We start from the raw sequence: 27,915 nt of genomic DNA on the forward strand, positions 1-27,915 counted from the left end.
TATTCTTAAGTGAACTGGCTTTTCTCCCTGTTTGATTGCATGGCCTTGAAAATTATAATGATTACTAGTATCATTTTGGGCCTGGTGTTGATTTCTACTAGAGCTTTTACGTTCTTTGTATAAACGCCAATATACTTTTGAGCTCACAGAACCCCTGAAAATTACTGGCTCCCAGAAGTCTATGAAAGGACTTTTGAGAAAACCAGTGCCCTAGATTTCAGTATTTCTTTAAGTTTAGCCTTAACCTAATTATGAGATGTGTATTTCTCAGTGACTTGACTATCCCTACTTTCATGCCATGCTATCATTTCTCTGCTAAGAAGAATTAACAAAGCAGGTCCCAATGTCACTATCTTTAAAAGGCATACATGCAAGGTTGGCCCTGTGTTGGTTTTTGGAACCTTAGATTTTTTCCCCTATCATTTCAGATAAAAATGGTTCACTGTGTGTCAACAGTTTGTGCAACCAGTACAGTTATGCTGGATATCTGCTTCCCTTCTGAGAATCTGGATTTTTAAAAGTGCTGAACAAACAGGGCCTAGGTGGCCAGCCCCCATTAAAAAAACCCAAAAAACTCCTGGGCACTCAGTCATTTAAGAGTTCCCCCGGTAAAGAATTTCCCAGGTGCTCTCACAATTCCTTGCTGGAAGAATTAAGCACGTCCAGGGTAATATCACTAGAAGAGGACTCTTGGAAGCTGTGCTTGGTTACTCCAGATGTTACCCATGTACCTTTTCTCTTTGCTGACTGTACGTTGAAAACTTTCACTGTGATAAATCATAGACCTAAGTACAACAATATGCTGAGTTCTGAGTCATAGCACGTGGTGGGGGAGAGAGGTTCCTGAGCACCCCCTGACAAAATTTCAAACTCAACAGGTTTAAAATTGGGCTTCTCACCTACTATGGCCCTATCCTAAATCATGATCTCTGCTTAAGGTCATCATTCTTCTAGTTAAACACAGTATTTCTTAATCATTCAAAGATCCCCTAGTTCAATCTTCAATTCCTCCTAAATCCCACTAGTTTCTGGCCATTAGTGCTCCTGAGCCTTTAATGTACTCTGTTCTCTGTTGTTACCAATTTTCTTAAAGTCATATGATCAAATCATACCTACTTAAAAATTTATAAAACCTGTTCACAATAAAATCTAAACTTCTTATATCAAGATGCTCTGAATTCTTAACCTGCTGATTGACCTATCAACTAATTGGCACTTATCATATACTATCTTATTATTTTAATCTCTGGGCATGTCTTGTATTCTCAGACAAGTAAAAGTTCACTAAGATCAAGGACTAGTTCTTTTGGTTCTTCAAGTCCCTAAGAAATCTTCGCTGAATACTACTTAGCATTTAGCGAGTAACTATAATTTAGTGAGTGGTGAAAGAGCAATTAATTTGGATAGGATTAAATTAGGAGAGCCTTCGAATATGATCGGTGGGGTGCTTGACTTTTACATTCTTTTCTGGCCCAGGATGGTCCCTGCCAAAGGTGTTTAATTACAGATGGAGATCCAATCAAGAACGAAAGAAAAGGCTCCAGAGACATGTGTATTTTACATTTGCATATACTGAAGATCCCCTGGAGAAGGGACAGACTACCTACTCCATTATTCCTGGGCTTCCCTGTAAAGAATATGCCTGCAATGTGGGAGACCTGGGTTCGGTCCCTGGGTTGGGATGATTCCCTGGAGAAGGGAAAGGCTACCCACTCCAGCATTCTGGCCTGGAGAATTCCATGGACTGTATAGTCCATGGGGTTGCAAAGAATCGGACACAACTGAGCGACTTTCATATTCACTTTCACTATACCATTATGAAATATTTTTAAGATTAATACGACATCTCTGTTTTACAATTATATTTTAACTTAATGAAAACCAATGGAAGAATTCACATTTATGGAAAGAGCTTATGGGTTGTAATGATTTTCATTGCAGTTAATATCAACCACTGTGGGAAAATAAACCAAGTTTTACTGTGAATAGCTTACAAAAACACTAATTCAAGCACATTAACAACCTCAATTAGGCTATAAAACAAAAACTATCATGTAAGATAGATCCCTACAAAATTAATAATTAAAAGTAAAATGTTGAATGGACTATTTATTACAGAGACAAAACAAATGGATTAGATTTTAAAGCCCCAACCATGTTATGGATATGAAGTAGCTGGTGCTTATGCTGAATACACACTAAAATTTTACTGTAAAATTTACAGTTTGTTACAGGGTGGTAAACATTAAGTTGGAACTATTATGCACCATATATAAGGAGATTTAAGTACCTGAAGAATATGGTTATCCAGCAATTTTAGCAATAAGATACTCCTATGATTTCGATCAGATTTGGAGTAAGGTTTTTATGTGGCATTCTTTACTCTTACTATTTTTCATTAAATGTAATTCCTCTGCTGTCCTCAAGAATGAATTATATGCTATATCTTAGATTCACATTTCTATTCCTCCAGAATTTTATAATAGCAGCAACCAATAATATGATTCAGTTTAAAATAACTCATTTTATAAAAAAACATAATGAACACTTCAGGATTTTTGGAAAAAAAATTTTAACTGATTTGGACAATTATATTAATGAATAAAAAAAATACCTCAAAGAACCGAACAAGTGCTTTTTTAGGATCGTCTGGGATGGGTAATTCAACTTGAGACTTTGAGAAAATATTCTTTACTTCTGATAGCTTAAATAGCAACCTTGTCAGTTCAGTCAACTGTTCCATGTAGTCCTTTTCTGTCAAAATAAATTATATTTATATACTTATGATATAAATTTATGTTATACACATACACACACATACACACACATACATTACTGGAGTAGGAAACAGCAACCCACTCCAGTATTCTTGCCTGGGGAATTCCATGGACAGAGGAGCCAGGCGGGCTATATAGTCCACAGGGTCACAAAGCATCAGACACAACTGAGCACATGTGTGCGCGCGCGCACACACACACACGGGAGAGCAGAGAATGTAGCATTCTTCATTTGTGACAATCATTTGTTTTAAAATTAAAATTTCTATATTATTAAAAACTAAGTTTCTCTCACTACAGGAAGGCTTTATTTAAAAACAAACATTTACTTGTGAACATCCTAGTCCCAAAAGTTGTTAATGTAAAGCCAACTGATACAATAAATATAAAAGTAAATGTGGAGCATGTTTTCAGTCCAGCCTTGCCAAGATTTACAAGTGGCCATGAACAATAGCTTTAGGAAAAGGAAAATGCATATGCTCCAGACAACCAGAACAGTATGGAATATTAAAAAAAAGAAAAAGGTTACAAGGAAAAGGAGTAAATTATTCATAATTGGATATTTTTCTTTATAGGGTGTTCACAGTATGATATCTGGTTATTTATTTCCTATCTCCACTTTTTTTTTCTGATCAGTTTCTTCAAGGTAAAAAAAATAGCTTGTCACCTGAGAGCAAATTTTTGTTCCGAGCTTCCAAGGAAATAAGTTCTTTTATCTTTACAGGAGAGAAATTCGTCATATACAATAATGGGAAAATATCAAGAAAAAAGAAACAGACTGCAAATGGAAATAAACTTCTGTTCATATTAATACCTACTTACAAATATATTTTTAAAATCTTTTCTATTAATTTATGTAACAAAACAGGAAATCCTAAACATACTTAGCAATCCAGAAAGCAAAACACTTGCAGTACTTACCAACTGCCTGTTCAGGATTTATATCAATGAATGAGTCATCTGGCACATGAAGGTTTTTTACATACATCTGCAAAATGCAACGGATCCATGATCTTACAGTTAGGGCTTGAAAAGATACACAGCCTGAATGAGAAAGTGCTTCACATAACATGCTGTAAAAATAAGTTGATGAATATTAAAAACAGAAACCAAAACAAAACCCTGACAATGTGTTCCCTGAGTACAGAGATTCCGAAATAAAACATTCTAATACTCCCCAGTTTTTGGTCTCACTTATTTTACAAACACACGAATGCAGACATGCTGTGCTGAAGATTAACACTACAGACACCACAAAATATTTTAGACAAATGTTCTTGCTTTCATTTATAATGCCCTAATTTTTAAAATTTCCTTTTTCCACTGGTGGCATACATATGACTTATGCCAAGGGAGAGACATGGTTAAAATTAGAAAAACAAGGAAGGGGTTTAAGTAGCTTTGTGTGATAATACTGAAGGAAGTGGCAAGCACAATAAAAAACAGTGGCCCTTAAGAGTAAAACAGAGAAGCGGTCATGACCATATACAGAAGAAAAAAGACAAAATACATTTCTATGAGGGTCTCCCAACCAATCCAATCCCCATCCCTTCCTTTCCTGCTCCCCCACCCACAGGAACTCCAAAATAACATCTGAATAAGAGTTTTTTAAAAATTATTTTACAAAGTCAAAGGTCTGGCTTAATCTTATTTCTAATCATTTTATAAGAGAGGATGGGGATAGTCTTAACCTAATTATAAATGTTGTATAAAGTTAAACACTTGAAAAATACATAAATCATCACTCTGAAAGTACTGTTTTGAAATACTCTGAATACACATTTTCATAAAAAAAGAGAACACAAAACAGAACTCAGATGGGTTGTTTATCACCTATACAACCTCCCAACATTACTTAACATCTTTGCATTTCACTTCAGTTGCTTCATTTCAGTTAGTCCTTCCTTGCTGCTAACATACCAATATTATTTTAAAAACAAATCCTTCAAGATAATTTCAGCACAAGTATTTAACAAATAATATAAACAAATGTTTGTTGTCATCAAAGAATTCTTAAGCTGGAAGGGATCCTAAAAGTAATCCAATTGAAGTTGAACTCCCTTACTGTGTAACTGAAAGCTAGTGAGAAAATGATTAATGACTATGCTTAATGAACTTCCTTTTAAGAAGAATACCTCTCTTCATTTTCACTGACTGGCAGCTGTGACCAGATCTACATTGGTCTCTTAGGCTTGCGTATTTATTTTATTTTCCCTTATCTTAATATTCTTATTTGAATCATCCTGATTGTTCTATACCATTTCTATTACTGACTGTATATTTTTTCTGTTGGGGTTCCTCAGCTCTCTTATGTAATGCAGACACTTAAAGACATGGAAATCAAAGTTCAAGGTGATGAAGTCTCTTGTTCATCACTGCACAAAAGTCAGATCTTTAAAAACCTAGTGTGAAGAGGAAAGCTACCATTAAACTAAAACTGTAATAATAAAATAGTGTCTTACAGATTTAGCAATATTAATTGTATAATTTCTTTCACAATGTTGAGTGTAGAAAAATCATTTCAGGATAAGTTAAGGCAGTCCTATAAAAACCATTTTGACAAAGCAGCAGCAACATTGTTTTAATAAAAGTTTCCTACTATTAATACAGTTAAAATGTGGATACACAGAAAAGCAACAAATTGTCCCAAAGTATACATAGCAAAGATCAGTTTTTATTTTGGAAATGCTCACCTTCCTTGTGAACTAGTCTATTGTGGGTTTATATTAATGTATATACCTGAAATAAAAACACTTACCTATTTTGTAGGAAATGACTTAAATATCTGGCTACAACTTGGGGCCAGATGATATCATCCCAACCAAAGAGTTGTATCATTGATGTAACTGGCTGAGGCTGAAGATCTGATGGGGCTGTGCTGGGCAAATCCATCGCCAGCAAAGTAAAATCTAGATTTAGAATGAGAGAAACTTACAGTGAGAATGTAAAAAAAAAAAAAAACAAAAAACACCACCATCTCCCTTAAATTATGTTAATAGTGATTTTTTTAAAAATCAGCACTAAACAGTAAATGTCACATTTTAGAAATGTAGAACAGAAAGCTAAAACTGAACTAAATTCATATCATCAAAGAAATTTCTGTGCTGATTATCTGCATCTCCAAGAAAGGGTCTGGAAAAATCTGTCTCAGCATCATCACAATGCATCTATTACAGAAAGGCCCTTCAAATGGTAAATTAGAAAAAAAAATTGATTGATTGATTCACTGCAGTCACTTCTCTTGTTGTGGAGCACAGGCTCTAGGAGCACGAGCTTCAGTAGTTACAGCTCCCTGGATCTGGAGTGCACGCTCAATAGTGGTAATGCACGGGCTTAGTTGCTTCAAGGCATGTAGGATCTTTACAGATCAGGGACCAAACCCATGTTTCCTGCCTTGGCAAAGGATTCTTTATCACTGAACCACCAGGAAAGCCCTCAAATGGCAAATTCTAAACCTGATGGCTCTGCTAAAGAGCCTCTCTCACCCAAATGATCCATTACTAAAAATATTTCTAGCATCCACTCTTTTCCAATCAAGTTAATTTACTCATCACCTACCACAGACACAACTGAGCGATTTCCACTTTCACTGACCACAGATGAAGAGCTCTAACTCACCATGGACACTGGACATTTTCTTCTAGTAAACAGTGATTTCCTACAATCAATGATACTCCACTTCCCTCAGAACTCAAAAAGCCTAGGAACCAGAATGTCTTAGATCACCATGGTAAACAAACAGACTTTATTTTGTGATTTCCTGGGATTCCCCAACCTAATTTGTAGTACATCAATTTATGTGCATGTGCACTCAGTTGTGTCCAACTCTTTGCAACCCCATGGATTGTAGTCCACCATGCTCCTCTGTCCGTGGGATTCTCCAGGCAAGAATACTGGAGTGGGTTGCCATTTCCTTGTCCAACATCAATTTACGTTTGTCAATAAATTATTTATTAAGCACTGCCTCCTGTAATGCTCTCTCAAATGGTGGCTGTTTATATCTTCCCACACTCTCATACACTGGACCCACAGAGGGTGAGCAACTTCTGGTCCATGCTGCTGCTTCTAGACCATTGTCCCTTCCTCTTCTTGAAAACCTTTGGCTCTGAGTCTCAGGTCATCAAATCACACCAACGCTCTCTTCGTTGCACCTGTCTACTGTTCCCTCCTTTGCCACCTCTCATTCCTTAAAGATTGTAGCTCACGATCATCCTTTCTAACTGCAGTCCTTTCATAGTTCTTGATGATTTTTTTTTTCTCCCAGTCTCTTGGCCTTGAACTTCTCTCCTTCAGTGAGACTACCTTCCACTACTTTAGCCACTCACTCCCATGGTGATACAGAGAACCTGACACTGCCCATAAGTACAATATCACTGAAATCCCTACTTTGAAAACCCCTCTTTCTGACAGCAAATCAGCTTTCCAACTCTCCTCCTCTAGGTTCCCAACCCCTCCAGCAATCCTTTGATTCCATCAGGACCTATGATTCATTGGTCCTACAAACTTCCCTATGTTCCTCACTGACTTTGTGCCTTCCTTTCCCCTTTCAGGCAACTTGACTGAACGCTCCATCATTATACTCATTTTCATATACCATCAATTCCCTTGCCTCTTACTTGATTCACTGAACTTGCCTGGAAAAAAAAAAAAAAAGAAAAAAACACCATCTGTTTAATTACAATTCTTCGTCTTCTCCCCATAGGCACCTATGACTATTAAGGGGCCGGTGAACAACTGTGTGGCCTGATTGCACTTTAAATTTATGACTGCAGATGGTAAGCGGGTCCTTAGAGCTGGCCATCATTCCTACCATACTTCACTAGTCCATTTGGTCTTTCATTCTCCTAGAGCATTACTGCAGACCTTCTCTCCTCTCTCCACCATCAGTCGGCATCTCCTCCCCATCTTCATTTTCAGTTAATGACTTTTACTACTTCACGGAGAACTGAGAAGCATCAGAAGAGAACCACCACATCTACCCTGCCACCTCCAAGCGGACCCATTTACTCTGCCTTCTCTTCTGCTACCACAGGAGATCTGAGGCCGAGTCCTCAATGAGATCCCATTTCTCCTGGGCATTAAAACACAAATGACTCTCTTGCAGCATCAAGTGTTCTCTCACTCCTATACATTCCTGTCAGCATTATAAATATGCTGGAGTTTCTCCCATGTTATTAAAAAAAATAAAAAAATAAAAGCCCTCCTTGACCCCACCTCCCTCTCCAGCTAACATCCCCATTTTTTTCTACTTCTCATAGGTGTGTGCGTGTTAGTCACTCAGTCGAGTCTGACTCTTTGTGACCCCATGAACTGTAGCCTGTCCATGGAATTCTCCAGGTAACAATACTGGAGAGGGTTGCCACTTCCTCCTCCAGGGCATCTTCTGACCCAGAGATCCAACCTGGGTCTCCTGCATCGGAGGCAGAGTCTTTACCATCTGAGCCACCAGGGAAGCCTCTTTTAGTGGTGATACTCAAAAAGATTTACTTATGTTTGCAGCCAGCGATTCCTCTTCTCGCATTTTCTCTTGGATATCTTTAATGGGCCTTGGCCTCTACCCACTACAGCAAAAACCTAGTGACCTTTGTCCTACTACATCCAGTGACCAATTCTCAGGCCTCATCCTAATTGACCCATTAAACACATTTGAAATGTTGATCACTGTTCTTTCCTTAAAATGCTCTGTAATTTGGTTTCCATGGCACTACACTTAATGGGTTTTCACATCACCTCACTGGTATTCCTTTGCAGTCTCCTTTCTTGGTTCCTTCTAATTCTATAAATCTGAACATGGGAATATCCTGGGACCTGTCTTCAAACTTCTTTTTTTTACTACTTACTCTGTTAGTAGTCTTACCCAGGTCATAGCTTTATAAGACAATTTGTATATAAATAGCTTCCATATTTAAATCTCCAGCTTAGACCTCTTCCCTGAAACTCAGGTTTATTATCCAGGGGTCTACTCAACATCCCTACTCCGATTTTAAGGGATATATATATCTGTATCTCCCATGTCAAAATCCAGGTCTTCACTCATAAAAATTTCTTCCTGCCACAATCTTTCTCATCTCAAACAAGGGTTTCTCCCTTTGTTTATTTTGCTTACCATATCAAACCCACTTAGAAAATTCTGTCAGCTCTACTTTCAAACTGGAAATCTGATCACTTCTCACCACTTCCACTGTGGCCCCAGCTGTCCATCTCTAAGCTGTTACAAGAGTTCTGTATGTGACCTCCCCACCTCTCGACAGTCTAATCTCCGTCCAGCAGCCAGAGCAATCATATCATCTCTCTGCTCAAGACTTTCTAGTCTCAGGGTAAAAGTGAACATTTTTATAACTATGTATAAGGCAGAAGAGAAAACAGTTCTACACAGACTGTGGATTGCGTCTCTGACTACTCTTTCTCCATTTCTTATGTCACAAGAGCTTTGATGGCTTCTGTGTAGTTTCTCAAACACACCAGACATGCTCTTGCCTCTGGATTTTTGCATAGCTCATAACTGCATAGCCGCATATCTCACCTTCTTCGGGTCTTTGCTCAAATGATACCTATACATGTTTTCCGGGCAATGCTTATTTAAAATTATAACTTGCCTGTGATCTTTCCTTGTGCTTAATAGCTCAGTTGTGTCCTACTCTTTGTGAACCCATGGACTGTAGCCCGCCAGGCTCCTCTGTTCATGGGGATTCTCCAGGGAAGGATACTGGAGTGGGTTGCCCATGCCCTCCTCCAGGAGATCTTCTCAACCCAAGGATTGAACCCAGGTTCCCTATCCCTATCTTTTTCTATATTTTTCTTTTTCTCCATTTATCATCATCTGATGTATTACACATTTTACTTACCTATGTTCTCTTCCTTCCATAAGAACGTGGAGCTTATGCATGAAAAAAGGAATTGTAGTTCTTTTTTTCCCATTGATAAATCCACAATGGCAAAGTATTCATTAACTATTTTTTAACGCAGGAAATTTTTGCCTCCTGTTTTTACTTCAAAACAAACCCCAAACCCATATATATTTGCTTTATATCTATATTACTATTTATTTTCAGGACCTAAGACAGTACTGACTAACGTGTATCATTTTGGTCACTAAGTGAGAGTTGGGATGATGAATGGTAGAAAGATAAGTCATATTGACTAGTAATGACTGCTTTGGTTAAATTGAAAGTCAGTATTTATTTTCACAGACATTCCAGTGGTTTGCAAAAGCACTGCCGGTCAGTTCTCCAATCTACATATCATTGTAAAGTCTTAATTATGGAAGCACTACCAGAATTCAAAATCTTTTCAAATGTATATCATGAAGTCTTTTATGTAATGCTTTTAGCTCAGTTTTCCTTATTCACACTAGGGTAAAATAAACCTTGGTTTACAGCTTAGGTTTTTAAAAGCATTTACATTTAAATACATTAAACATCTTCTTAAAAACCGCATTTAAATACATGTAGTCACCATATTGATCTCTATTCTAGTATTTCTTAACATATGTTGGATAAAATATCCCTTTGAAAAAGACAAAGACTTCTTGTGGGAAAGTGCATATGTGAATATATATATTCAAATTCTTGCCTATAATTTCATCTGATTCAGAGTCCATTAAAGTCTAAGGACATGTCTATAGGCTAATAATCAAATTAAGTAAAAATTACAACCTAAAATAGAATCTAACAGAAGTCTGAACAGTAACATTCTATGTACTCCATGTCATTCTGATCTCATCGGCTTTATGTTGAAGTGGAATTCATTCCATCTCTTTTTGCTCTTTATTCAACTTCATATTTTACTACGTATCTGCACATACAATCTGAAAATAAACGACCTGAACTAGAAGTCAAATGCTGCTTGACTTTCCAAACAACGCATGAGTAAGAAAAGCTCATGTATATACAGTATTTTTAAGGTTAAAAATGATCTTTTTAGCAAATCTTCACTCAGTTTTTACTTTTACTAACAGGAAAATAATAAACAAGCCAAAGAATCCTAATTTTAAAATACATAATTCTTTTCTTCCTGGTTGTCAAAATATTTATTGCACTGTAATAAAATAAGAGTTTGCTACTAAGCAAACAGAAGAAAAAACTGACAGAGGATGCAAAATGAGAAACTAATTGGCAAGTGAAGAACGCTGACCTGCGGCTGCATCTGCGAGTTGTGAGAGAGGCACTATCTGCGACATTCTCTGACTCTTCAGAAATGAAAAGAAATGCCTCCATAGCGCACTGGCAACTGCAGCAAGGTGGCGCTCTTTAGTCGATAATGAAGACTGCACACTGAGGTCCCCATTCTCCCTTTGAAGTTCCTGACACAATTGTTGATGCAGACTCCTAAAAAAATAAATAAATAAAAATACAGCTAACACCCAACAAACAAATACAAAATTTTTCTTTAAATACATTTTGGGGTTTTAACATTTACACCATGTGAAAACTGAAGGACAGTTCTACCTAATTAAAACCTTTATGCCAAGACATTATGCATTTCTGGTTATTTGATGGATGAACGATGGCATATTAAGTACCATAATGTTAATGTTAATTACTAATGTCAAGCATTAATTATATGCTTTTTAATATGTCAGATCTAAATGAGAAACAGGCAGCTTCAAAATGAAGGTTTGCATTTTGCAACTCGCTATGACAAGTGATTTTACTTACAATCTAGACATAAAAACAAAATTTTAAGCCACTTCTCCTGCGAGCTTTAGGTTATGATGTACCAAGAGGAAAGTATTTATGGCTTGTATGTGATATTTTAAATTAAAATACTTTCCTTGTTTAGAGTAGACATAGACATTACGCTAGAATATAAAACTGTGCTAGATACAACATTATTAGTCTTTTGGTCCAAAAAGACCCATAATCATTTTCACATGGTAAAAAATAATAAAATCATTCTTCTCCATAAATCAGTAAAACATGAATTCAATACTGCCTCAAGTTTTGATTTGTCATTTACTCACTTTTCCTATGGAAAACTGAGACATCTCTAAGACCTTAACAGAAACATAACAGGGGTGAATACCAAAAGATTTTTCTAGTGATCTGGAATAGAAGACAATGCAATATGGCCAACAATTAATAATATTATTTAAAACTAAACATGCAACTATGATGTTATTCCTGTTTCTGTATATATAACTGTAATGTTATTTCTATTTCTGTACATATAACTGCCATCTCAATTGAGTAGACACAAATGCATAAACAGCACCCTTATATTTGTTTTCTTCAATTAAAGAGCAAACAGTGAAAATAAACCAGTGGAGCTAAACCAGAATACTTCCTTTGACAGTAGCAGTATTCCATTAAGAAAAATGACTAGTACTTTAAAAAAAGAAGGAAAATTACATTAAGTCCAACATTCCTGATGCTTTAAATCAGTTCATCAAGAAGTGGAAACTCAAAATAACTATATAAAATACAGAACTAACTAATGCACAGATTTAAAGCAATTCCACAAAAAGATCAAAACTGGTGGCAAGACCACATCATCATATTTTTCACATAACTATACAAGAGTGAAACAGTTGGCTTAAAGCTCAACATTTAGAAAATGAAGATCATGGCATCTGGTCCCATCACTTCATGGGTGTCAGACTTTATTTTTTGGGGGCTCCAAAATCACTGCAGATGGTGACTGCAGCCAGGAAATTAAAAGACGCTTACTCCTTGGAAGGAAAGTTATGACCAACCTAGATAACACATTCAAAAGCAGAGACATTACTTTGCCAACAAAGGTCCGTCTAGTCAAGGCTATGGTTTTTCCAGTGGTCATGTATGGATGTGAGAGTTGGACTGTGAAGAAAGCTGAGTGCGGAAGAATTGATGGTTTTGAACTGTGGTGTTGGAGAAGACTCTTGAGAGTCCCTTGGACTGCAAGGAGATCCAACCAGTCCATTCTAAAGGAGATCAGCCTTGGGTGTTCTTTGGCCACCTCATGCGAAGAGTTGACTCATTGGAAAAGACTCTGATGCTGGGAGGGATTGGGGGCAGGAGGAGAAGGGGACAACAGAGGATGAGATGGCTGGATGGCATCACCAACTCGATGGACATGAGTTTGAGTGAACTCCAGGAGTTGGTGATGGACAGGGAGGCCTGGCGTGCTGTGATTCATGGGGTCGCAAAGAGTTGGACACGACTGAGTGACTGAACTGAACACAAAAGTAAAGATTTTAAATATAAGTTATATAACATTAGGACTCTATGTCTCTCTACACTGGAATTCTTGGATAACTATGAGACATCACTTAATGCTACTTGCAGTACTGGGGGCAGTTCAAAATACCTGGAGAAAGAATATCATAGTAATCAAGTTTCATAAAAACTAACCAAATATCTGCTATGTCCTCTTCCTGTAAAACTTGCCTGAGATGCTTTCAACTTGAACTAGTGGCTAAAGATTATTTCAGGTCCTTTAGCTTTGAGTAAGATGAATATCAAACCACTAAAATCCATTTGGCAACTAACTCAATTGCCTATATCAACAAAGCAAAATTCATGGGTACATTTCAAGACACTGGAGTCCAAGTGAAATAATACCACCATTTGCAAAACCCATCTAAAGCTTTTTCAAGTATATTGGTCTCAAAGGATAATAAATAATTTACTATACTTGGGTAGGATGGATTTTACTATTTCTAAATAAAATAAGCCATTTTCTTCACTCTTTAAAATCGATTCTCCAGGAAGTTGGTATCATTTCTGATCATCCTTTATGAAGCTGGAAATTCTTTAACTAAAAATCAGAACAATTCTATGAGATGGGTGTCACTAATCCTCTTTATAGAGGATAAAGATGATAATGATATCCCCAAAGGTCACATGGCTAAGAAGAGCTGGCCCCATAATCTGAATCAAAATCTGACTCTGAAGCCCATACTTTCCCTTATACACTAAGACACACGTCCTTTAACACTAAGACGTGCATGTGTGTGCGCGCACACACACACACACCCACACACACACACACACACAATTAAAACATCGATCAATTTTCTTCTCTCCCTACTTGGATTGAAGAAATTTTACTAAGCTTAAGAAAAGAAGCTGGAGAAGCCACATGTAGCTTTGCTTTGTAAAGTGGTAGGGACGTAGGTTTTAAGTAGAAGACTGACTTTAAAATCATTTTGGAAATATACATGCATAACCAACCCACTTATGTTCTAAAAGATCCAATATAGCAGAAAAAGAATCTGCTGAATGTCAAGTTATTTAAATTGCAGCTTTCACAGAAACAATAGCAACATCTAGCATTTACTAGTACTTACCATGTGCCAAGAACCACACTAGGAAGTTTGTAAGCACTGTTTCTCACCCTATGAGGTAGGTATAATTATGATTCAAATCTTATAAAATGAGAAAATTGAGGCAACAGAAGTAGCTTGTGTCGGGTAAAACTGCTGGTTATTAGCAAAGCCACTCAGAGCTGTTTGACCTTAAAAAAAATGAGTTACCACCCAAATTTCATTTTCTAAAGAGTTAAAATTAGGAAAAATCATTTATTATCCACCTACCAGGGTTATTGTAAAGATTACATGTGAAGAATAACATCCTCAACAGTGTTCAGGAACCTTTCACTACACTATGTTGTTGTTTAGCCGCTAAGTTGTGCCAGACTCTTTGTAACTCCATGGGCTGTGGCCCACCAGGCCCCTCTGTCCACGGGATCTTGAAGGCAAGAACACTGGAGTGGATTGCCATTCATTTCTCCGGAGTATCTTCCTGACCTAGCGATGGAACATTCATCTCCAGGGTTGACAGGTAGATTCTGTACCACTGATCCACCTGAGAAGCCCATCACTACACTACGGAAATGCCCAAACTTGTACACACCTAGTTATCCAGGTCTTCGTATGCTTCTGTTTTATTAATAGCTCTGGTATCCTGCTTCTTTAGGCTTACCTTTTTTAGTTCAAGCACTTTCCTGATCCTGTACAAAGCTGTTCTTGTGCTCTACTTTCCAAGATTTGTTTTCCTATTTTTATTTCCATGTTACTTTTTATAGTGATTTTATATATCTCACCCTCCCACCTCCCCATCCTCACAAAGACATACAAATATACTGAGGCATCTATTAATATGACTGGTAAGAGCTAACAGAAAGCAAGGGGGTTAAAAAAATTAATAACTGAATTCCTTTTTTAAGTTCTACTTCAAAGCCTGCCAACTTCAATCTACATCAGTGAAAAATATAATGGGAAGCTCTAAGTTAAAAAAAAAGTTGTTCTAAACCACTATGAGTGATGATTCCAAGTGTCTGATGAATGTAACTAATGGAAAACTGGATGGGAATCAGGATACTCTACCATTTTTAGTTTCAATTAAATTTACTAAAAAAAAAAAACCCAAAAAACCTTAGGTACTTTGGATATTCTTGTTATTCTTATTCACATCTATAAAACAGGGCTATAATCTGCTTTACCACCCAGAAAGAATATAAGATAACCAAACTAGTGAAATTACCAGAAAGCAAACAACCACCCCCCCCAAAACAAGGTTTTAAAGCTGGAAGGTATCTTAAAAATCATTTAATCCAATCCTGTCTTCAAAAAATAAAAACAAAAATAAAACAAAAACAGATTCTAGGTATAAAGAGAATACTGCAAGGTCTCACTAGAAGATAATGGGAACTTAAGTCCTGCCCCACAATTCTGTGCATATCCAGTTACCAGGGAGACGCAACAGGTCAGAAACGAGGCTGGTGAGTAGTAGCCCAGGCATATCCTATAGGGGCTCCCTGGAATGGGGCCTCCATGTATTTGTGTGTACATGGACAAGGAGGTGAGTGGGTGGTAATGACTGAGTGAATACGTGAGGTCAAGGCAAGGAGTTTACTCGATGTTTGGACTATTAAGCGATGAGTGGAAAAAAAAAAGGGCAGCCCAGTACTGGCAATGATACTTCTGGTCATCTATAATGCACCATTGTATGCAGGACAAGAAGCAACGGTTAGAACCGGACATGGAACAAAGGACTGGTTCCAAATAGGGAAAGAACTACATTAAGGCTGTATATTGTCACCTTGCTTATTTAACTTTTATGCAGACTACATCATGAGAAATGCCAGGCTAGATAACTCACAAGCCAGAATCAAGATTGTCGGGAGAAATAACAACAACCTCAGATATGTAAATGATACCACTGTTAATAGCAAAAAGCAAAGAGGAACTAAACAGCCTCTAGATGAAAGTGAAAAAGGAGAGTGAAAAGCCGGCTTAAAATTCAACGCTGAAAAAATGAAGACCATGGCAACTGGTCCCATCACTTTTTGGCAAGTAGATAGGGAAAAAGTGGAAACAATTACAGATTTTCTTTCCTTGGGCTCCAAAATCACTGTGGATGGTGACTGCACCCATGAAATTAAAAGACACTGGTGACCTGGAAGAAAGCTATGACAAATCTAGACCATGTATTAAAAAGCAGAGATAATCACTTTGCTGACAAAGGTCTGTAGAGTCAAGGCTATGGTTTTTCCAATGCCACGTACAGATGTGAGAGTTGGACCATAAAGAAGGCTAAAGAACTGATGCTTTTGAACTGATGTGATGAAGACTCTTGAGAGTCCCTTGGACTGCGAGGAGATCAAACCAGTCAATCCTAAAGGAAATCAACCCTGAATATTCACTGGAAGGACTGAGGCTGAAACTCCAATACCTCCGCCACCTGATGCAAACAGCTGACTCACTGGAAAAGACCCTGATGCTGGGAAAGATTGAGGACAGGAGGAGAAGGAGGTGACTGAGGATGAGATGGCTGGATGCATCACTGACTCAATGGACATGAGTTTGAGCAAAAGCCAGGAAATAGTGAAGGACAGGGAAGCCTGGCGTACTGTGGTTCATACGGTTGCAGAGAGTTGGACACGAGCAAGAGATTGAATAACAACATAGGAATAAAAAGCCTCCTCAAGGTGTAAGGAAAAATTATCCAAATGAACACTTGTGTAGGAGAGAGAAGACTAGGTGACCCCAGAAAACTAAGACTTAGTTTTTCATCTATTAAATGGGAATACTGCCCTACTATATCCTCTACAGAGCTGCTAAAAGTGTCAAATTACACAACTTAGGTAAAAACAATTTATAGGCTATAAGGCAAGGTAATATTTACTTTAGTTTTATTGTTATTCATTCCAATTTCTAACAATCATGTCCACACATTCAGTAGAGCATTATCTAGAAAGATATGGGCTTTAGAGACAGACATACCAGAGAACAAATTCTACTCTCTCAACTACTAGTGGATGGCCATTTCCTCAACTGTTACAAGAACTCCCAATAAAACATATTCAACAAATGGAATAATGGAATATTATTGGCCAGAGAATCAGACTGTTTAGTGAGAATATATGTGTTACCCTATTCTGCTTTTGACCTTTATTAACTAGTTTAATTCTGTAGGCATTATTTTTCCCCTTTTGTAGACAAGGAATCTAAGAACAGAAAGAATAAATAATTTGATTGGGCTATACTGTTGGTAAGCAGCAGAGACAGAATTTGAATCCAGGCAGTCAAGCTATCATGCAACTATGCTACAGCTACTCCAAATACCATTTTACTACCTATAAGTATATTACTATATAAGTAATACATGTCTTAAATGCCATTATTTCTGTATTCATTCATATGCTAAGTTCCTAAAAGGGGTAGTTTCAAAGCAGTATAACATCCAATCCTGATGGCACAAAAGATGCACACATATTCAAAGTTTAATAGTTCTGGGAAGTAGAGAATTCTATAGGGATTCCAAATTTCAATGCCATGTGACCACTTAAAATTTTCCTGTGGAAAAAATTTCCTTGTCCCTATCCCCAAAATAGGTATAGCATGAAAATACATCAATAAAAAGTGATTATTTTTATGTTATCCTTATTATTTTATTAGTCTTATATATGTAGATGACTATGGGTCTCAAGTGACTTAAAAGTTTTGGTGATACTTCATTGCATTTTTTTTTTTTTTTTACTTCATTGCATTTTATGGTACACTAAAACAGGGATCTACTTCGGTAGTTCTCAATCTTCACTACCATTAAAATCATCTGTAGAGCTTTCTAGAAATATGGAAGTTCTGACTTCACTGAAGATCCTACTGCATCTACAAGTCTAGGGTCAAAGCGTATTATTTTAAAAATAATTCTCACTCATTGGGTCTGGGGAGGGGCCTGAGAGTCTACCTGTCTAGCAGGCAGATTTTGCATGCCCATGGCCACACTTTAAGCAGTTACCTTCCTGGCTCTTCTTGTCTATAAAATGGTGACAATAATAGTATCTACAGGATTACATTAGTTCATTAAAGTCAAACACTTAGAATAGAGTTGCCACACACATTCTCATTTAACATTCTGATTTTCTGGCTAACAATAACAGATATTCCATTTACTGAATATGTCTTACTTGATTCCTGCAAAAGATGAAGAAATGATCACACAACAAGTAGTCCATGAATCACTCTGAGTATTCAATTGTAATTCTGTACGAGAGAAGGTTGATAATCATTCCTGTACTCTACAGGCATAAGGGTAAACAAAATTTAGGTTTTACACAATGAGGTACCATCTTATGCCGGTCAGGATGGCTGCTATCCAAAAGTCTACAAACAATAAATGCTGGAGAGGGTGCGGAGAAAAGGGAACCCTCTTACAATGTTGGTGTGAATGTAAACTAGTATAGCCACTATGGAGAACAGTGTGGAGATTCCTTAAAAAACTGGAAATAGAATTGCCATATGAACCAGCAATCCCACTGCTGGGCATACACACCGAGGAAACTAGAATTGAAAGAGACACATGTATCCCAATGTTCATCGCAGCACTGTTTATAATAGCCAGGACATGAAGCAACCTAGATGTCCATCAGCAGATGAATGGATAAGAAAGCTGTGGTACACATACACAATGGAGTATTACTCAGCTATTAAAAAGAATGCAGTTGAATCAGTCCTAATGAGGTGGATGAAACTGGAGCCGATTATACAGAGTGAAGCAAGTCAGAAAGAAAAACACTAGTACACTATATTGACGCATATATATGGAATTTAGAAAGATGGTAATGATGACCCTATATGCAAGACAGCAAAAAAGACACAGATGTAAAGAACAGACTTTTGGACTCTGCGGGAGAAGGCGATGGTGGGATGATTTGAGAGAATAGCATTGAAACATGTATATTATCATATGCGAAATAGATCGCCAGTCCAGGGTCGATGCATGAGACAGGGTGCTCAGGGCCGGAGCGCTGGGATGACCCTGAGGGATGGGATGGGGAGGGAGGTGGGTTCAGGATAGGGAACACATGTACACCCATGGCTGATTCATGTCAATGTATGGCAAAAACCACTATAATACTGTAAAGTAATTAGTCTCCAATTAAATAAATTAATTAAAAAAATAGAGGTTTTACAGTAATTCAGAAACTAAAGATCATTGATGGCAGCAGAATAAAACAGGCATGGAAATGATTCTGAGAGGACAGGTTAAGGATGAGAAAAGTGAAAATGAGGGAACTAAAAACACAGAGGCATATAAATTCTACACATTTACTCTAATTCAATGCATATTACACAAGTTCTAGGCAGTAGGGATACAAAGTCATCAAAACAAAGTCTCTGCCCTGGAGCTTGTATTTTAAAGAGAGACAGATAATTAAACACAGATGTGGATCACCTGAGGTTGTGGTGAGCTTTATGGATAAATAGAAATCAAGGTACAGGGATGATGAGTGATGATGATATTTCAACTAGGAATACCAGGAAATACCTTCTGAAGATGTGACACATGAGCAAAGAATTAAATGAGTAAGGCGGAGAACCACACGGGTACACGTGGAGAGAGAATTTCAGGCACAACAAACAAAAGTGCATAGGTGCCGAGGCTAGGGGTTTTATGGGCTCAAGATCAACAATTAGGAGGCCACTTGGCTGAAGCACAAAGGAAGACAGAAGGAAAAGCAGATGAGTCAAAGAGAAAACTGAGTTCCAGGTCAAGCAGATTCGTCAAAGAACTTTAGATAAAACCAAAGTGGATAACAAGCCACAAAGCAGAAGTGTTATATAATTTCTTTTAAAAGGAACATATGAAAAAGCAAGGTATTTGGGGAAGGGGAAAAAAATAGTAACCACTCTGACTATAATGGATAATTTTTATAGCAGAATTAGAAGGCAATAAATTTAAGAGTAGAAAATAAAGACAATATTGAATACTGGTTCAGTCACATGTTCTCCTCATTCACTTTGCAGAAGTTATAATGCCAGTCACTGTATGCGAAGCCAGAGGTATAGAAACGATTAAGGCACATCGTGCTCTTAAAAAAAGAAAATCTAGACTTCATTCCGTAGGTAGTAGATTGGTGCAAAAGCATGGTTTTTGCATTGCGGAAATTTGCCTTTGATATTGGAATACATTCTTAAATAAATGCAGTTATGTTATACATGATTTTAATGTGCATTTCTCATTTTATAGTTTTTTGCTAATGACTTATTACTTGCAGCTTATATTTATTTTAGACTATGGAAATGTTAGATAAAAAGCTAATTTGAGTGGTTTTCTCATTCAAGTTCAAAACTGGTCGTAAAGCAGCAGAGATAACTTGCAACAGCAACAACACATTTGGCCTAGGAACTGCTAAAAGTGTACAGTGCAGTGGTCGTTCCAAAACTTTTGCAGAGGAGACAAGAGCCTTGAGGATGAGGAGCTGATAGTGAGACTGACATCAGAAGTTGACAACAACCAATTGAGAGCAATCACTGAAGCTGATCCTCTCACAACTGCGCGAGAAGCTGCTGAAGAAATCAACATCGACCATTCTACTGTCATTCAGCATTTGAAGCAAACTGGAAAGGTGTAAAAGCTTGATTAGTGAATGCCTCATGAGCTGACCACAAATCAAAAAAACTGTTGTTCTGAAGTGTCGTCTTTTCTTATTTTATGCAACAACAACGAATCATTTCTTGACTGGTTTGTGACATGTGACAGAAAGTGGATTTTATACAATTGGCGAAGATCAGCTCAGTGGTCAGACCGAGATGCTCCAAAGCACTTTCTAAAGTCAAGCTTGCGCCAAAAAAAGGTCATGGTCACTGTTTGGTGATCTGCTGCCTGTCGGATCACTACAGCTTTCTGAATCCCCATGAAACCATTCCATTTGAGAAGTATGCTCAGCAAATCAGTGAGATACCCTGAAAAGTGCAACATCTTCAGCCAGCACTGGTCAACAGAAAGGGCCCAATTCTTCTGCATGACTCCACCTGACTGCAAGTCACACACTTCAAAAGTTGAATAATGAATTGGGCTATGAAGTTTTGCCTCATCCTCATGTTCACTTGACCTCTTACCAACCAACTACTACTTCTTTAAGCATCTCAACAACTTCTTGCAGGTAAAATGCTTCCACAACCAGCACAATACAGGAAATGCTTTCTAAGAGTTCACTGAATCCTGCAGCAAGGATTTTTACACTATAGTAATAAACAAACCTATTTCTCATTGGCAAAACATGTTGATTGTAATGGTTCCTATTTTGATTAATAAAGATGTGTTTGAGCCTAGTTATAATGATTTAAAATTCATGGTCTGAAACCGCAATTATGTTTGCACCAACCCAATAGTAAGGAACCACTGAAAGACTTTTAACTGAGGAGTGATATAATGAGAACAGTGCTTTGGGAAAGATTAATCTGGTAATGGCAACAGAATGGATTAGAATAAAAACTGACGAAGAGACAGGAGAGACCAATTACGAAGCTTCTATAAACATGCAGGTATGAGTTAATGTGCAATTTAAGCTACTTTATGAAGAAACAAGAAAGCTAACAGTAATTATTTGGCATTTTGTGAAGGAGAGAAAGGAGCAATCTACGTTATTGCTAACTTTTGGGAGAGGGAAACAAAGGTAGGAGGGACAGTTAATCTCTACACAAGAAGAGTATAATTTGATTTGCAAACAGAAAATTTAAGTAACAAAATCCCCAAAGTTTTTGGAAATCTGGACCTAGAATCCAAGAGCACATTCAGATTCAGAAGTCACTTGTGCCCAGTAGTTCAGCTGATTTTAATGAACATTTTAATGTCTATTAGTTACTTGAGGTAGTGTATTCAGTTCAGTTCAGTCGCATCGGACTCTTTGCAACCCCATGAATCGCAGCACGCCAGGCCTCCCTGTCTATTACCAACTCCCGGAGTTCACACAGACTCACGTCCATCGAATCAGTGATGCCATTCAGCCATCTCATCCTCTGTCGTCCCCTTCTCTTCCTGCCCCCAATCCCTCCCAGCATCAGAGTCTTTTCCAATGAGTCAACTCTTCACATGAGGTGGCCAAAGTACTGGAGTTTCAGCTTTAGCATCAGTCCTTCCAATGAACACCCAGGGCTGATCTCCTTTAGAATGGACTGGTTGGATTTCCTTGTAGTCCAAGGGACTCTCAAGAGTCTTCTCCAACACCACAGTTCAAAACCATCAATTCTTTGGCGCTCAGCTTTCTTCACAGTTCAACTCTCACATCCATACATGACCACTGGAAAAACCATAGTCTTGACTAGATGGACCTTTGTTGGCAAAGTAATGTCTCTGCTTTTGAATATGTTATCTAGGTTGGTCATAACTTTCCTTCCAAGGAGTAAGCGTCTTTTAATTTCATGGCTGCAGTCACCATCTGCAGTGATTTTGGAGCCCCCCAAAATAAAGTCTGATACTGTTTCCCCATCTATTTCCCATGAAGTGATGGGACCAGATACCATGGTCTTCATTTTCTGAATGTTGAGTTTTAAGCCAACTTTTTCACTCTCCTCTTTCACTTTCATCAAGAGGTAGTGTATTAGAGGCAATCAAATATAGTCAGTACTCTCAAAGAACTTACAATTAAGTGAGAAGACAGAGGTATCTACAGAATATTACGATACACACAAAGGAAACATTTAGTCCACCTGGGGGTTTGATGAAGGCCTCAAGGGGTAAATACACTATTATCAGATTAAGGAAGCTGTTAACTGAAAAAAAAAAAAAACAAAACAAAACACAAAAAGCTTCAGGAAGTTGTAATAACCCAAGTAAAGCAAAGTGACATGACACTGCATGGTATATGAGGAAACTCATGAACAGGTTAGTATTTTCAGAAGATGAAAAGTCAACGGGCAGAATGATGGAAAATGAAACTATTATTGATGGAGACCAGGTCACGGAGGGCCATGCCATCTAAAATGTTAGATACAAGTAAACAATTCTTTAAGGTGGGGAGAATTAACAGAAACAAAACCAACATATACACCCAACATACCCACATATGTTCTCAATATAACCTAGTGCTTATAAGCCCTATCTTGGACAAATACACATTTAAATACCCCGTGTAACTGCACAGAACAATGTTACAATGTTATTTGTCTTTGAAATATCTTCATTAAAAAATTCAACCTCTTAAGTATGTGTATATATGACTTAGGGGCTTCTCACTTGGCTCAATAGTAAAGAATCTGTCTGCAAATGCAGAAGATGCAGGAGACATGAGTTTGATCCCTGGGTCAGGAAGATTCCCTGGAGAAGCAAATGACAACCCACTCCACTATTCTTGCCTGGTAAATCTCACGGACAGAGGAGCCTGGTGCTCACCCGACTGGGCATGCACACATACAGCTAACCCTTGAACAACGGAGAGGTTTATCTGCATATATGTCCTCCAAATCTGCAGTTCCTCTGCATCCATAGATTCAACTAACCATGAACTGTGTAGTACTGTAGTATTACTGAAAAATATCTTCACATAAGTGGACCTGGGCAGTTCAAACCCATGTTGTTCAAGGGTCAACTGTACAAGCGACCACTCATCACAATACCCTTTTTATATTTTTTGCCAATGCTTGAATGCTACCTTATGTGCTAATAAAACTGAGCCTAATCTATAGCCATTCATATTATTAGCACAATGTAGTGCAAATGTTCTTAGTAAATGGGGTGTCTACTGCACTATATTAAGTTGAATGCTTATCTTTTTGTGGTCTATTCCTGCCATTTATTCTGTTTGGAGGAACAGAATTTGCCTGTGATCAAGAAGTAATAATCCTGAACCCAACACAATGACTCAAAGAAACAGTGTCATGCTAGATATTAAGACTGAAGTTTTACAGCACCTTAAGATGCCTTCAAGGAAATAAATGGCTGAGGGTAAAGACCACATTAAGGCTTGGCTAAAGTTCTTTGACATTAAAACTGAAAGAAACCATAGGCAGATGGATGTCATGACTTAAAGGGATTTCTAAAAGTACAAGAGAGTAATCATCACCTGCCCGTGACAACTCATTTTCAAAGGAGTAATGCTACAGTAGCTCTGTATTGCTTATATTCAGTTAGACCCCTTCTTTCCAGGAATTTAGCCTCCAAATTTCATAGCAAGTATATGGGTACAAGATAATGAACAAAGTAAGAGGGATTTGGGCTCAATATAAAACTAGTTTCCAAGTTTGCCTGCTACCAGAATACTGTTTGCGAAGAACATGAATGATCCAGCATTTTTGTCCTTTTTTCAGAAGCACTCAGAGTTAAGACCCTCCTTGTAATAAGTCTCACAAAAAAATGTACACATCTTTGATAAAATATCTATAGTTGTCATACCAGTCTTTTAGGATTTCAAACAAGGTTCTCTTCCTCTTTAACTGTAAGTGGATATGTATAATTGAGAAACCATACATGCATTAGATCTTACCAAAATAGTTATCTATAGAATTCCCATACAAGCAAAAAGGAGGGGGACCTTATGAATTGGTTGAAAGAGGAAATCAAAAAAAAATTTTTTTTTTTTTTGCAATAATGGTATACCTCATTTATTGCACTTCTCAGATACTGCGTTTTTTCCAAATTGAAAGCTTGTGACAACTGTGTAGTCAGATGATGGTTAGCATTTTTGAGCAATAAAGTATTTTTTTAATAAAGGTATATATGTTGTTTTCTAAGACATAATCTATTGTATACTTTACAGATTACAGTATAGTATAAACTGACTTTTGTTTGCACTGAGACCAAAAAGTCTCCAGCTTTTTTAGTTATCCCAAACTGAAACATTTTAGCTGAGGCCCCAGACACAGGAGAGCAGTGAAGAGCTGTCCTTGGCTTCCATATTCTTGACCTACATGATCTGTAAGCATTGTATTATGAAAAAGTTGTTTTGGGTGTGTTTTATGCCACTAAATTTTGGCATAGTTTACTATGCTTTAAACAATAGGCTCCCACTATATACTAAGTACTATGGTAGAAATCAGGAATTTAAAGATGAGAAAGATACAGACCTGATTCAAGGATTTCATACATGAGGAAGACCAAAGACTTTTCTTCATTAAAAGTACAAATAATAAGTGGTATCTGCAATGGTGCAAAGGAAAATTTAAGATGAAACAGCTATGTTTCAAGACTCTGAGGGACCATCTGCAACAGTCTCAGAAATTCTAGACTTGTTTTAGGACAAATGAATTGCAACGACAAGATTATCTGAAGAAAGACAACTTTAGTTTCCTAACTATCCACCACAGTATACCTATTAACAAGCAACTACTGAGACATTCTAGAGACAGTATCACATTTACTCTCAATACATTTTACTCAGTTCCGTTGCTTTACCATTTCATTAATAATTGAGCTTTTAAAAGCGAGTTTCATTTTAATAATCCCTAGATATAGAGTAACATGTTTGCAAACTTATGAAGTTCATCTCTTAAAGCTAATTAATAAAACCATCCTTCAAAAGCTAGCTTAATTTTCACCATCCCAGTAGCTGCTTCTGAAAACAGTATATATAGTCAGCTGTACCCTCTACTCACAGCTGCAAGGATTACACATTTTATTAGATGTGTTTAGTTGCAATGTTGGAGAAAGTAGTTTGATTCAAAAGAATTCAGGATCGTTTCATTAAAGACGCAAACATTTGGGAGATCAAATATTCCACAACAAGTAAGCTAGGGCTAAATTCCATTTGTGAGCACTTTTTCCTAATTGATGGTAATAAATTCCTAAAAAGAAAGGGTCTAATGGCAATGTTGACTGATTCTTAACTACATTAACCCAAATGTTCCTGTCACAGTGAAATCTGCTCTATAATTTACCTTAATGGACTAGGTGTATCAATAAATATTGAAAATGTCCAGTCTTTTTTTTCCTTTCCATTTAAATCAAATCCAATTCTATGTCAACAGATTGTACCAATGTATAATTACAATAGCTAATGCAATGGGAAAAGCAGTGTTCCTTGATAAATATTATTTCTAAAACCTCTTAGGCATTCTACATCTTCAATATTTCTCTTACATTCAAGAAATGTAGTAAATTACAAAACAAGACACCACTGACCACTGCCAATTGTGATAATGGATCTAATAAACCTCATCATCAGCCCTACTTACTGACCAAGTTTTCAGGTTTCAAAACTCAGTCAAGCAAAAGAGTTAAAAAATACCTAGGGATGTGGAAGAAAGAATGTATGCTCAGATGCTCAGTCGTGTCCAACTCTTTGTGACCCCCATGGACTGTAGCCCACCAGGTTCCTCTGTCCATGGGATTCTCCAGGCAAGAATACTGGAGTGGGTTGCCATTCCCTTCTCCAGGGGATTTTCCCGACCCAGGGATCAAACCCGCGTCTCCCAGGTCTCCTGCATTTGCAGGCAGATTCTTTACCACTGAGCCACTTGGGGCCAATAAGAAAAAATATTCTTTACCAAAAATATAACCAAACTCTAACAGGAATAACAGCTTAATCACTAATATAATGCAAAACCTGGGGTAGATATGCTTTAGAAGTCTATAAACCCCTTGAAATTATGTGTAAAGTTTTGTGTAGATATATTTTTGTGATGAGAAAGACTATAGGTTTCATGAGACTTTTAAAAAGGGTTCGCTTCAAATGAATGAAACCCATTAATTAGCTCCTGTTTCTACACATGGACATCAACAGATGGTCAACACCGAAATCAGACTGATTATATTCTTTGCAGCCAAAGATGGAGAAGCTCTATACAGTCAGCAAAAACAAGACCAGGAGCTGACTGTGGCTCAGACCATGAACTCCTTATTGTCCAATTCAGACTTAAATTGAAGAAAGTAGGGAAAACCACTAGACCATTCAGGTATGACCTAAATCAAATCCCTTATGATTATACAGTGGAAGTGAGAAATAGATTTAAGGGACTAGATCTGATAGATAGAGTGCCTGATGAACTATGGACAGAGGTTCGTGACATTGTACAGGAGACAGGGATCAAGACCATTTCCATAGAAAAGAAATGCAAAAAAGCAAAATGGCTGGCTGGGGAGGCCTTACAAATAGCTGTGAAAAGAAGAGAAGTGAAAAGCAAAGGAGAAAAGGAAAGATAAACATCTGAATGCAGAGTTCCAAAGAATAGCAAGAAGAGATAAGAAAGCCTTCTTCAGCAATCAAGGCAAAGAAATAGAGGAAAACACCAGAATGGGAAAGACTAGGGATCTCTTCAAGAAAATCAGAGATACCAAAGGAACATTTCATGCAAAGATGAGCTCGATAAAGGACAGAAATGGTATGGAACTAACAGAAGATATTAAGAAGAGATGGCAAGAATACACAGAAGAACTGTACAAAAAAGATCTTCACGACCCAGATAATCACGATGGTGTGGTCACTCACCTAGAGCCAGATATCCTGGAATGTGAAGTCAAGTGGGCCTTAGAAAGCATCACTACGAACAAAGCTAGTGGAGGTGATGGAATTCCAGTTGAACTATTCCAAATCCTGAAAGATGATGCTGTGAAAGTGCTGCACTCAATATGCCAGGAAACTTGGAAAACTCAGCAGTGGCCACAGGACTGGAAAAGGTCAGTTTTCATTCCAATCCCAAAGAAAGGCAATGCCAAAGAATGCTCAAACTACCGCACAATTGCACTCATCTCACACGCTAGTAAAGTAATGCTCAAAATTCTCCAAGCCAGGCTTCAGAAATATGTGAACAGTGAACTTCCTGATGTTCAAGCTGGTTTTAGAAAAGGCAGAGGAACAAGAGATCAAATTGCCAACATCCGCTGGATCACAGAAAAAGCAAGAGAGTTCCAGAAAAACATCTATTTCTGCTTTATTGACTATGCCAAAGCCTTGACTGTGTGGATCACAATAAACTGTGGAAAATTCTGAAAGAGAT

At 37.5% G+C, this 27,915-nt stretch overlaps 1 protein-coding gene across 7 annotated transcripts in view; it reads right to left on the reverse strand.

Moving 5' to 3' along the window:
* Positions 1-27,915, reverse strand: part of MMS22L (MMS22 like, DNA repair protein) — a 126,270-nt gene that overhangs the window by 27,486 nt on the left and 70,869 nt on the right. For all 7 annotated transcript variants that reach the window (XM_044924330.2, XM_044924327.2, XM_044924328.2 and 4 more), the window contains 4 exons: positions 10,911-11,104; positions 5,536-5,686; positions 3,699-3,850; positions 2,615-2,754 (listed from right to left, as the gene is read on the reverse strand). In XM_044924330.2, coding sequence (XP_044780265.2) covers positions 2,615-2,754; positions 3,699-3,850; positions 5,536-5,686; positions 10,911-11,104 — 637 coding nt within the window. The remainder of the gene's footprint in view (positions 1-2,614; positions 2,755-3,698; positions 3,851-5,535; positions 5,687-10,910; positions 11,105-27,915) is intronic.

This window comes from Bubalus bubalis, chromosome 10, assembly GCF_019923935.1.
Source record: "Bubalus bubalis isolate 160015118507 breed Murrah chromosome 10, NDDB_SH_1, whole genome shotgun sequence".
NCBI lineage: Eukaryota > Metazoa > Chordata > Mammalia > Artiodactyla > Bovidae > Bubalus > Bubalus bubalis.